The 12500-nt window shown below is 39.2% G+C and overlaps 2 protein-coding genes across 2 annotated transcripts in view; one reads left to right on the top strand and one right to left on the bottom strand.

Annotated features, from left to right (window-relative positions):
• Nucleotides 1–3809, bottom strand: part of LOC138050329 (melatonin receptor type 1A-like) — a 12074-nt gene extending 8265 nt beyond the window's left edge. Inside the window, exon 1 of the mRNA XM_068896684.1 lies at nt 3557–3809. Coding sequence (XP_068752785.1) covers nt 3557–3655 — 99 coding nt within the window. The 5' untranslated portion in view covers nt 3656–3809. The remainder of the gene's footprint in view (nt 1–3556) is intronic.
• A 5465-nt stretch (nt 3810–9274) lies between these two features.
• The window catches only part of LOC138053334 (uncharacterized), a 5082-nt gene continuing 1856 nt past the window's right edge, over nt 9275–12500 (top strand). Inside the window, exons 1-2 of the mRNA XM_068899983.1 lie at nt 9275–10411; nt 11261–11320. Of these exons, the coding sequence (XP_068756084.1) occupies nt 9311–10411; nt 11261–11320 (1161 nt within the window). The 5' untranslated portion in view covers nt 9275–9310. The remainder of the gene's footprint in view (nt 10412–11260; nt 11321–12500) is intronic.

Here is a 12500-nt window from a genome sequence, read left to right as displayed (position 1 = left end):
TTTTTCACAGCCTCGCGAATCCTACCCAATGTAGAGTTATTATGCCGTAAATTTATATTGTAAAAAAATAGAGTTCAAGGTTGTTTTGAACGGGTACAAATACCTGACTCTGGGAAGCAAACACCGGGCAGCAAGTTGAAATTTAAAGTTGCAACTTCCTCGGAGCAAACTGCCAATCAAAACACCAACATTGCGTCACAAAATTGCAAAGTCGCGTGCAAATAAATGAAGAACCGGTTTCACTGTAATTTCCTGGTTAATCCAATTTATTGCTACGACTTACTAGTGCAAAGATTGTTTACATTACTCATGCTTTTAGGGAATTTTGAGTGTAATGAAATTAAATCATTTCGCGTGACATAGCCCCTTTAAAACCAACATTTTCAACAATATATCGCTTTACTCTAACCCAAAAACATTCAGATAGTAAAAAAACTTCATATTTATCAACCATTTCCTTCGCTTTTGTGCTTGTCAGCATTGTAATTTGCGATAAATCTGTTTTTGTATCTCATAGATGTTTAGATTTTCAATTACAAACTCTTCTTAACGTCATAATTGCGTAAATAGTTCACCCTGAAGTCAAAATAGATACGTTTCTCAGGAACCCGACAAAGAGGCATCCAGACCCGACAAATGAAATGTAAATATTCAAGCAATATTAAAAAACCAAAGACGGAAGTTTCTTGGCTAGAAAGTACATTGTTTTACTCTGAAAACGATGTCGGGTAAGGATTTTAATTAACAAAATCCGTCGCGAAATCCGTTTTTGGATTGTGTGTCCGATTGGAAATCCTAAGATCCGGATTTTAAGTTCTAAATCCGGATTTCCCAATCGAAAGCACCCTAACATTCTTTCCCGTATTTCATTCAATTGACACAAGGTGGTCACGTCCACCCCTATGGTTGCCTAGCACATGATCAATTTATTCCTTTTGACGGAACATCATGACTTTCCCCTTGATTCATAGAAGTCTGAGACGGCAGAATTTTTAGTGTTTTTACTGTCGATTATCATTAATCTTTCGATGAGACTTCGATTTAGAGTTATTTATAAAAACTGTTATCTTTTTCTTAATCTGTCTTTTGGCTTGCCTTTTGCTGTTAACTCCCGGCTTAATACGGTACTTTTTTACGGTACGTAAAGTCACAAACATTTTTTGACCTGACATCAAACTAGACTGAAAAGAAGAGGAATTATGAAGCGGAAACAACATATTCAGTCCTTCGTTAGGGTGTGCTCAGTGCAACTGCAAGACATACAGGACTGCAGGGAAACGTCCGTCAGAGCAATTTCCAGTTAGTTTTTTTGTAGACTAAGAAGCGAGTGAGTTTTACTCAAGAGCATGTTTTGTTATCTTTGAACTGAATTTGTTACCAAAGCTTAAAAAATTAAAAGGCCTCAAAATGGGACAGGACATTACAAAATAATTACACGCGTGAGCCAAAAGGCCTCTGCTGGCCCGACGTCTTGGTGACCGTCAGAGCAATTTCACCTCAAATGACCTCAAATGGTCTTAATGACCCCGCACTTGAAAAAAATACTGGAACGCTGCAGGTCAATATTACCCAGCTTCCGTTTGCGAGTAACACGTACCACAGGCAACCCAGTGTACACTCATGGAGCGTCTAGTTAATGATAGTTCTGATGACATCATTATGAGAAGTGGATTCATCAAAAAACGTGGCTTTTGTAACCGGATGTTTAGAAGAATACGGCATCCTATAAATAATCACGATTCTGAAGTTTTCGAGATCCACAATCCATTCTGGATATTCAAATGACACTTTCTCGCCAGTAGGGCGCTGTTCCACCACCAGTACGGCCCTCTCGGAATGATCCATCATTTCACAGGCGCCCCAAGCTCAGTGTGAGCATGGCCAACAAAAATATAAGGATTTGTATGGGAATCCCAATAAAAAGTTTAAGAAGATAATTATATGAAAAAAATTCTCAATTAACAAGCCTGACCTTATTGTCGTCGTGGTTAGCTTCCTTCCTGTGTGGTTATTTTCCAGATCCGACGCGATTTGAGCCATTGCTCGATTTCGTGGTTGTCAACGGTATAATAAAATCCCAAGGCTGGAGACTAAATTCTCAGGTGCCACCAATTTGAGTCAAATATTTCTGGATAAAATGTTTCCACGGTCACAATTTCACATCACAGGAAGGAAGCTAACCACGTTGGCAATAAGGTTAGGCTTTTTAATTGAGAATTTTTTCATGTAAATATCTTCTTAAGCTTTTTATCGGGATTCCCATACAAATCCTTATATTTTTGTCGGCCATGCTCACACTGAGCTCGGGCCACGTGTGGTTGAAATTTGAACATGCAACTTCCTCGGAGCAAACTGCCAATCCAAAACGTAAAATTGCGTCACAAAATTTCAAAGTGGCGCGCAAGTGAACAACAGGTCTCCCTGTAAACGCTTTCACAGTAGACATGGACGACTTGAGGTTTAATTTTCAAATCCTGCTTCGTCACCATGCTGAGAGATCCCATGAGATTTTGAAACTGACACGCACATGAAGAAAAACCACACATCAATGAAGCAAACAGGTTTTATTACAGTGGCAATGAAGTTCATGATAAACATCTACTTAACAGATAACACAGCGTTTGCAAAGCTGGATGCCGTAACTATTGGCTTGTTGTAGTATTTTGCAAAACAACATTCTTATGATCAACCAACTGTTTTTAGGATGTCATCTAATTAAGAGAAGCTCTATGTGCAGCTGAAAGTGACGCTGCACTAGTGCTATGATATGTGGTGAAAACGTAGCAACATCTAAACCGGCCTGTGCCATAACTTGCCGTACCCAACGAGTCAGGGTATCTCTGCTCACTTCTTTAAAGGGTTTCACATAGCTCATGAAAAGCTTAGACTGGTTTCCACTAAGCGACCTAATTCTCTTTAGATACTCCTAACAGGTTGTAACAACACGAAGGTTAGAGTCTTCAAAAGGAACATTCTTTTAAGCTTAAAAGCTGTGGGTTATGGTTCCCAGGTCTACTTTGCTTCAAGTGATTAACAATAACAAGTGTAAAGCCATTTTCTGAAACAATCACGCCATTGACATCCAACATGTGGATAGTCTGACCCCATGCGGGGCCTCAGACCAGCAACAATAACATAAGAAATCCAAAAGAAAGGTAATTTAGACTTAACGTGTCCACTGGGTGCAAAGTTTGGCCTCTGTACCATGTCTCAATTTTTGAGACATCATTCCCATAGCGTTTCATTCGAATGAAATATTGTACCTGAAAGACGACCGAAAATGCTAATAGAAATCCGCCATTTTGGAGAAAATTTGAGCCGCGATCGGTGGTCAGCAGGTCGTTGTGACGTAGAATCGTCAATTTTCCGCGGGGTTTTATAAAATCCACTTTTTCATTCTTCAACTTTGCTTAAATTATAATAACTGTCGTTGTCTCTGTATCTTCGACCGTACTTTGATTGTTTCAAGGGAAATAGTGAGCTGTTGTGTACCTGGTTCCCACAATTATTTAAAGAAGACGAAGGAAGACGAGCACACTCGTACACGGTGACTTACCACAGGATCGTACGAGACGATCGCGCGAAGGCATGGCTGGACAGAATCAGACGGAAGAGTATGCCTCCACTTGAAAACAGCTACGTCTGCAGCGATCATTTCATGACAATCTGTTTCTAGATCGATCTCCAGGCAAAATTAACAGGGGAAAAATCTAGGAGGGAATTAAAGGATGATGCTATTCCATTCTTGTTTAGCTACGGCCCCGAAGCGAAAAAGCCGCGGTTATCAAGCGAACATCGCCTTCAGAGACGAAGGCGTCGAGAAGTTAGTGCTTGTCAGTTTGCTTCTCTTTTACTCTGAATCAAATAAATTTGCCCACTTACATGTCGATGTTTGCACACGCTTTGAACTGCGGGGATCGCGCGACCCGATGTATAAACAATGGTTTCATGGTGGCAAATGTCATTGTACATCCACCCAGTTTTAAAATATATTATGCTGCGTTTATTTGGAAAATAATGGCTAGTTAGCGTACCTTAAAAATGACCTATAATCGGTAATTTCCGATGTTTGTTTTTAATTTCAAGTTTGTCACTCAAAAACAGGAAGAAATGAGAAAATGACCTTAGGCAAAGTAAAGGCATTCAAGTTATAGTAAAGTGAAAAGAATTACCTTGTATATTCACATTTTAATTTTGTTTTAGGTTCTTTCAGAACTACTTGCTGCAGACATCGAGGACAATTTACCTTCAGATGACCCAGTGACTAATGAACCTCCAATCTGCATACAATCCCAGAAATGCATGATGTGGGAATTTAATGTTGTTTTGATCCCATTACCCTAAAAAGTGTGGAGGTTCAAACTGAGTTGTGCATCACTAAAGGCAATGATAATGGTGTATGTGGTACTGCAAATATTGACGTGTCCTCCTATACTTTTATAAAGGGTGATAACCAACAAAATCCACATGCTGTCAAATGGAAGATTCCACATGACCACATTTATGCCATGGCGGCACCCCCAAATCCTATTGATACACCCACAGCAATTTTTTCAATCGACTTACCACCAATGCAAGCGTCCTTGTCGATGATAAAATGGATATACATGCGGATGGTAAGGAAAACAATGCCAATGCAGATTTAAATCCCATTGGCTATTACCAGATGATAAACAATAGTTATCCGATGATGAGATAATGTCATCTGAACATGAATTTGAAGATGGCTCTCCAGACAGTCAAAAAAAAAAATTCTTGTGTTTGGTTCCTGTTTGAACAATTTACTGAAAAAGTGTGCAAATGGAGGGTCGCGATCACTGACCAAAAAAACAGGAAAACAACTGGGAGCATTCTCTCAGTTGTCCTAACCTGCCATAATGGGCATACAGAACTGTGGGAATCCCAATCAGTTATTAAAAGGAAGCCCCTGGAAACCTATTATTTGGCAGCAGCCATCCTTATTACAGGAAACACCTTCTCAAGCATCACCCGGCTTGCATCATGCATCATTCTTCAGTTTTTTAGTGAAAGTGTTTTTCATAACATACAACTGAAGTACTTGTTTCCGGTTGTTAACTGATAATTTCCATGAAAAATACTAACTTGTATTTTTCTTTATTTATTTAATTCATGGACATGTTTAAAACCCGTTTTCTCATTCATCTGTATAACGGAAGCCTTCAAAGGCCCACTCTTTCCCTGGCCCCGGTGGAGGAGAAAAATTTCTTATGCACATCACTGCTCAAGATGAAAGAACCACCCTTATCTCCTTTCCTAAAATGTCTCAGCACCATCGAGCCGACCGCCTGTAGGCAATATGTCTATAAAGTTTACCTTCAGGTCCATCAAACGGATCTTTGTACTGCTTCTTGTACTGATACCAAGCTGTTTGAAGGACCCATCCATAATTTATACAAACAGGATGAAACCCAGGGTGCTGGGTGATGCATTTGGGCTCTTCGCCACATTCACAGCTAGTAACAGCCTCGATATTCTTATTTTTGACAGGCTCAATTTCTTGGCAGCATATGCATGCCTCCGCTCTTCCCATCATCTGACAATTGCTGCATGTACGCCTACGTTACAAGAAACTAACATTGCAATTGCTCTGTATTCTTCGTGACTATTAGGATTGCATTTATGAACAGAGAACGAGCCAGGGGCACCCAACGTCAATTTTCTGAAAATATGTGTTCGGAAGACGATTTGAGATCTAAAAGTTTCGGAATTTTGTTTTTAAAATTTATTGTTTGACTGCTTGTCTTAGGATTTTCGAACATCAAAAAAATGGTATAATTGCCCATTTTAACGGATTTTTACCTTAAAAAAGGTCACCTAAAATTTTTGGGGAGCCTTTTTTTTGGCTAAAATTTTCGAAAAAGTCAATTTTGATCCCTATAATTTTCGGACCACTAGACTTTCAGCTAGGAAATCCGAACAGATGAAAATTTTTTAGGGGATAAAAATATGCCTATATCTACAGTTTAAATACTAAAATACGTTGAACAATGGTATGTTTAAGTGGTTTTGAACTATGTTCTCGTTGGGTGCCCCTGACGAGGGAAAGCGTTGGTGGCAGCAGAAGCAAATTATGTTGCCTTCACGCTTATTCCCTTAAAACATCGAGATAAACTTAAGACGTAAAGTTTATTATCAAGGATTGCGTTAAAACGGTTTGCTGTTTTTGAAAGAGTGAATAAAGCCGCAATGAAGCTGCGCAATAGATCGAGTAGCCGAAGGAAAGCTCCGTTTTTGCATCCCTTCAATCGATTTGTAAAGGCAACAAGGAAGAAACAGAAAGACCAATACAACAATTTATCAACGGAGTTGAGTTTATTTGTCACTTAGTCTGTTATAGAATTACAATTAACGGATAACTCGTACAACATACCAGACTGAATTTCGCAGTATTGCATTTGTTTCTTCATCGCTTGCCATGCATTTGTTGCCTACATTTTCGAGCATCAGAGCTCAACCGCGGTTCAAACTGGTACCACCGAATAAAAAAACTATCGCAAGCATGTTCTTCATCGATTTTATTAGAATAAGTCCCAGAATCGGCCACTTTTAGCGATGATATAAGGGCAAAAGCTCCTCTTCGCCGATGCAAAATATTGTACACAACTTGAAAACGCGAAATTATCGTATTACATCTGATGGGTTTGACGATTCTACGTCACACGATGATACGCTGACCCGCCTTCTGAACAAGCGGGTAATTTTCAAAATGGCGGATTTCTATTTGCATTGTCGGTCATCTTTCAGGTGTAATATTTAATTTGAATGAAACGATATGGGAATGATGTTATTAAAAATTGAGACATAAACCTGAGGCCAAACATACAAGATACCTTCAATTTTACCCCGGAGTTCCCCTTTAAGGTAGGATAATACATTCTGAACATCCCAGACTTCGGCATACTTTGGTTTTGGGGCCCTGGACTGGAAAACCCCATTTAAAAGTCTTGAAGTCAATGGATTTTGAACTACACTAGATCCATCATCTAACAGAACATAAGAGGACAGTGCACGGCGTGCGGTGTTAATGGCATTGTAGGTAAATACTGTCTCAAACACGCTCTGTTAAGAAATCAAGTACATCTACAATAAGTGGGAGAAATTGATTAGCTTGCCTTTCAGCACAAAACTTGGTCCATTTTTAGATGTACACATCATACTGTTTTTTGGTGCCCCCTCTCCAGGAAGCCAAGAGCAGTTTGGTAGGTGATGGTGAAATTTCTTGTGTTTGATAGACCTCCTTGATAACAGACATGCCACCATCCTTAGCTTGGTCTTTAGGGGGTGTTCCATCCCTTTATGAGGAAGTGTCAGTAAGTCCTTGTGCTGAGGCAGAATAACAGGAGTTGATATGAGAAGGTTTAACCTTTGTGGCCACCACGTTTGTGTTGGCCACAGGGGCGCTACAATGAGATACAGTGCTCCGTCGCTTTCCAATTTGTTTCAGGCATCTGGCAATTAAGGAGGCTCGAAAGGGTTTCAACACTTTCAAGACTCTCTGTTTAGATCGAATAACACTACAACACTGTATCACGTAACAGCAATGTCATGGTACCATATTAAACGCCGATTATTTCCAAACAGGATGCGATCATTATTGTGATGTAATAAGTTACCTTGACAACGGGAAAGCCCAGCGAAAACACGTCATATTTTGGATTTAGTTGGTCATGTCTCGAAAACGATCTCAGTGACCACCCTTTTTTATTGCTGAAAAGTGATTAGAACGCTACGATGAAACTTTCGGCAAAGTTTAAAAAAGGCTGGTTTAGATTACTGAGTTGTTCTGGAATAAACGCTGCATTCTTCTGATTGGGTGCGGCGTGTATTCGGGGGTGGCATTTAATTTACTAAAAAAGGTATCATATATGTAAAAAATGGTTTCTTTTCAAACCACATTATCCAATTATTGACAATACAGCAGAGGGATTTTTTCATACTCAAAAATATGCTATTTTCTATACAAATTTTGAGAACATGAGACGACTGTGTTTTAGGGTAAATTTAATTGCATTGAGATGCATGCCTCTTAGAAATGAAATGAAGCACTCATGTGTACGTTTATGTGCTTATTAAATATGTTGCATGAGAATTTGGGTTTCAAACGCCAAAAAATAAGCTGCATTCACAAAATTCAGTTTAACGCATTGAGTGGAAGAATCTCGATTTCTTCTTATTCAGTTATCTCTGCCTAAACTCTTGCCTGCAAGTAAGTAGTTTTACCAAACGATCTGACATAGATAAGTAAAGCACCGTAATAAAGCTTTGTGAGATGTCGTTTCGAGAGTTAGGCTTAAGGAGTTGTGGGTTATTAGTGGTTTATGCTGGGGATGGAGGGTTTCCTATTGTTGGAACCGCACGGTGACAAGAATAAATTGGAGAGGGGGGAGGGGGGGGGGGGGGTAAACTATATGTAATAATTTATTTAATTGACAAGTTTTAATTGATTCCGTGAGATTTAGAGTGTTTCGGTTTTGCTCCTTTCTGTGTTGTCTTCACAGTGGCTGGGAAGATTGAAATCATGTGGTGTGCAATTGGTTTCGACATCTCGAAGATCATTGTTTGCGGAAGCGGTTTGCTAGTTTCCTCCCTGTTCTTCTTGTCAGAATCTTTGCGCTTCGCACTATTGCCTAAGGATATTCACGGAGTGTTTTATCTATAAGGGATCTCACATATATTTCCAATTCTCAATGTTTTTTGAATCTATTAACTGTACAGTCCAGTTGCGTTATTTTAAAACTGCGTTGTCCTTCACGTTAGGGGGTTAAGATTCTTAGGAAGATAACATCTGTATCTGCATATTCTAAGCCATTTTAGGTTTTTTATTGTTTTTCGTGTCTGTTTTGCCTTAGATGATAACAATATCTTAATGCAAGATCATGAACAAGAAGAATCATTAGAAAACGTATAGGTGGGTTGTAATATAAACCTTACTGAGGGGAAACAAAGTATAATAAATAAAAACAAAGTAAGCAACAGCTTATTAATATTAAAAAAAAAAAGAGGTCAAAAGAGTTAATTAATACAAGTATAGCACTTTTTTCGTGGTCGTGATATAAATTGAGTTTAATGCTGAGAGTTATTCCTGTTATTTATGTTACTTGTTATTACCTAAAGAGCTGACACGAATCTTGAAAATCGTATTTCAAGAAGGGACTGCGTTAGTTAATAAAAATGCTAATGTAACCCCGCTTGCTGTTTCTTTATTACAACAACCGATAAGAATTCAATTAAAAATAAGACCAAATTAAATTTATTTAGAGGTTCAAAGACCGCTAGATCACAAAGGGTGATGGATTTTCGCGTAATACCCTCGGAAACTGACCTCCATGGGACTGTTAACTATATACGAGAAGGACACGAAATGCCGTCGTTCATTTCAAATCACACAGTGGTTGAAGTCTTTCCAGAGGCAAGTTCGGGCGCTGCGGGAAGAAAGGAAGAAATGTTGATGGCATGCGAACGAATTTACAGTCCTATACTAAAATCTATGAAGTTGTTTGGGATGTATTTTGGAGATACCTCGATAGCAAAGTTGAGAGATCTGGCCTCTGCGCAAGATTCTGGAGCGATTTCATTCTCATTCTTTTATTGCATGGTAGCTATGGCAAGTCATGGGCTTCATGTCGTTATGACTGTAGTCAGTCTTTGCATGGTGGGAACTTCAAAGCCTGTTGTCTTCTTCGTTCTTCTGATTGGCCTTTTATGGGGTGTGAAAGCTGCACTCAACGCAACCATTTGCCTTGTCGTGCTTCCATTGACGAAAAGAAAGTCATCTCGGTTTGAAGAATTTCTTCGAAACTTGGTGGACTCTCAGACTGATTTAAATAAGCTGAAATCAACTTCCAAAAAAATCTTAACTGTTTCTTGTGTAGTCTGGATATTGACAGCAACGGTAACTATACTTTCGCTTTTGAATGTTCCGTATATTTTTGTTGGAAGCAATGAGCCTTGGTTTCGCTGGAACGGATTTCTAATTGTCTCTATGATAATCATAATGTTCTTCGTCTGTGGAGCGTGGCTTCTTCCAATTGTCTTTATTTGTGTCACAAGCTCACTTCTCGAACACTTGTTTGATGAGTTTTCCAAAAGAATATTATCTAACCACGTCAACTCTTGGCAGCTTGACTTGGCAGCGCTGAAAGAGGAGCACCGTAGACTTTGTGACACTTCTGAACTCGCGAATAAGATGCTATCACCTCTTTTTCTTGTTTTTGTAGCTGCTTATATTCCGCTAACGTGCTTCTGCTTCTACATGTCTGTAAATCCTCCTCGAGATTTGAAGGGCGACATTGATGAGATGCCTATCAAGGTGACAGCAATCTATTGGCTTTTGCTCACATCGGCAAGTGTAGCCGTGATATTGGTGTTTGGGTCGAAGGTAAACGGGAAGGTGAGTGACCAATTAGAGTGTAACTGTCTCTCTCAATACATCCATGAGTTTTCGCTTTGATAACCCTTTGTGGAGGGAATCATTTTACCTTAATTGCAGGTTGAACTTATTGCGTGGTCATCATCGGATGTGCGGCTATTTTAAGAAAGACAGCTGATTGGTTAACTTTTACAGCATGGCGCCAAGCTTAAGATAGATTTAATTCATAGGTCTTTAGATCATTGGGCATGGGGATATGTGTTCTCTCACGTCTCATCCTCTCTTATTCCCGGACAGGACTCGCATTTGGATATTACAGTACAACGATGTGTAATTAATATTATTCTATAAACACCAATAAAATACTGAGTGAGCTTTCGCGCGAAAACGGAGATATCTTCACACGTGAAAAGATCACTGTTGCTATGGTTACATATAAAAATCGCGCCTTTCGATGCCTTTTGTGAAATGATTTAGTACTTCATTGCATACTTGTCACCAGAGCCTCGGATCGACCCTAGACTCTGGGAAACCCTATGCAGGAGAACATGCGCCTTAGGGTTCTTATAGCCAAAAATTGGTTATTTGAACCTTACGGCGCCTGCTCACTCACTCCTCATGCTAACATGAATGCGCCAATTAGTGACGCTTTTGATTGTTCTTCACAAAAACCAACGAAAAGACACTTTGTTTCATGGTTTCCCAGAGCTCTTCTCTCCCTCAGTCAAGAGAAGAGCACTGGGGTCGAGATTGTACTTCATGGGCCGCTTGGAGATACGAAATTTCTCTTCTCGCGTTGAAAAATGTTTCACTCAAAGAGAAGTTTCGTATCTCCGCGCGGCCCTGTAATATCCTCTATTTCTTTTACAGATTCACAGTTTCCAAGCAATCCTGGAAAGAGCAGTAGTTCCTGACCAAGAACAAATGAAGGTGAGGGTATGGTGGGAAAGGATGAGTTTGATGAAATCTTCCATAAGACAACACTTGTATGCAAATCTGAAACTGACAATTCTAGGTATTTATTTCTAGCATAGAGTTAGAGAGGTAAACTAAAGCTGAAAATAACGGGGTTTGTTTCAAAAGAAAGTCTGGTTCTGCGTCGGGGGGTGGGGAGGGGGGGGGGGCGTAAGACAAGAAAATCTTCTATGTCACGCAAAATGATGTCATTTTATGACACCCAAAATGCCCAAAAAGTGGAATGAAACATTGCATTAACCACTTAATACTGCTGACAAACATAACTTAGAAATTCAGCAAAGGGAACGAGAAGCATGGATGGACACAAATTGACAAGATTGAAACGGATTACTTTTGCGTAATTTTGAAAAATGTCGGCCCGAAAATCGCCTGGATAAAGGTCGTTCTTTCTCGGAATCATCTTGTTTGTGATGTAACGATAATTCATCGGTAAATGAATTCCACATTACCGTTTCCCAGTTTTAAACTCGTTATTAACTAAAGATTTCCCTTAAACATCCTAAAATTCCGTGACATAGCCCCTTTGACAAAGATTTGTGAGTCACCGTCAGATCGAAAAGCAAACACGCGAATCGTCAAATGTCAAATCCTTGCGGATTTTCGTGTTTTTGAAGTTGAGAATAATTTTAGTGAAGAAATGGAAATTTAAAAAATTATGTATCTTTTAGATCTTTTTAATGAAATTTTCTTCTGATGAAAAACTAGAGTTGCTTCTTTATCAAAAATATAATAGCATTCACGAATGAAGTGAAATTTTCTGAAGATTGCTTCAAATAAACCCTTTTTTATACTATCCATTACAATTTGCCCCTTCAAAGGCGTGTGTTTCGAACTAGATGATGTTACATGACACTGTTGAGTCCATTTAGAGCTGAGGGAATGATGCGGGGTGGAAATTATGTCATTGCATCCAAGACAATTTCATTCCATCTTAGAGCTTGTGTCCTGGCATCTAGATCGTTTCAAATGCTTCACCATACTGCCTTAAAGGGGCAGTGTCACGCTATGTTAGTCAAACTTCAAAACACGACTAAAAGACGTCTTTGCATCTCTTTGCATCAATGAACATGAATGAAGACCAAAAAATAATGCTGTACTTTTGTTGCCAATAACCATTAATTAAAGCGCAGTG

Source organism: Montipora capricornis, chromosome 6 (assembly GCF_036669925.1).
Source record: "Montipora capricornis isolate CH-2021 chromosome 6, ASM3666992v2, whole genome shotgun sequence".
Lineage (NCBI taxonomy): Eukaryota > Metazoa > Cnidaria > Anthozoa > Scleractinia > Acroporidae > Montipora > Montipora capricornis.
This window is presented reverse-complemented; position numbering and strand designations above follow the sequence as displayed.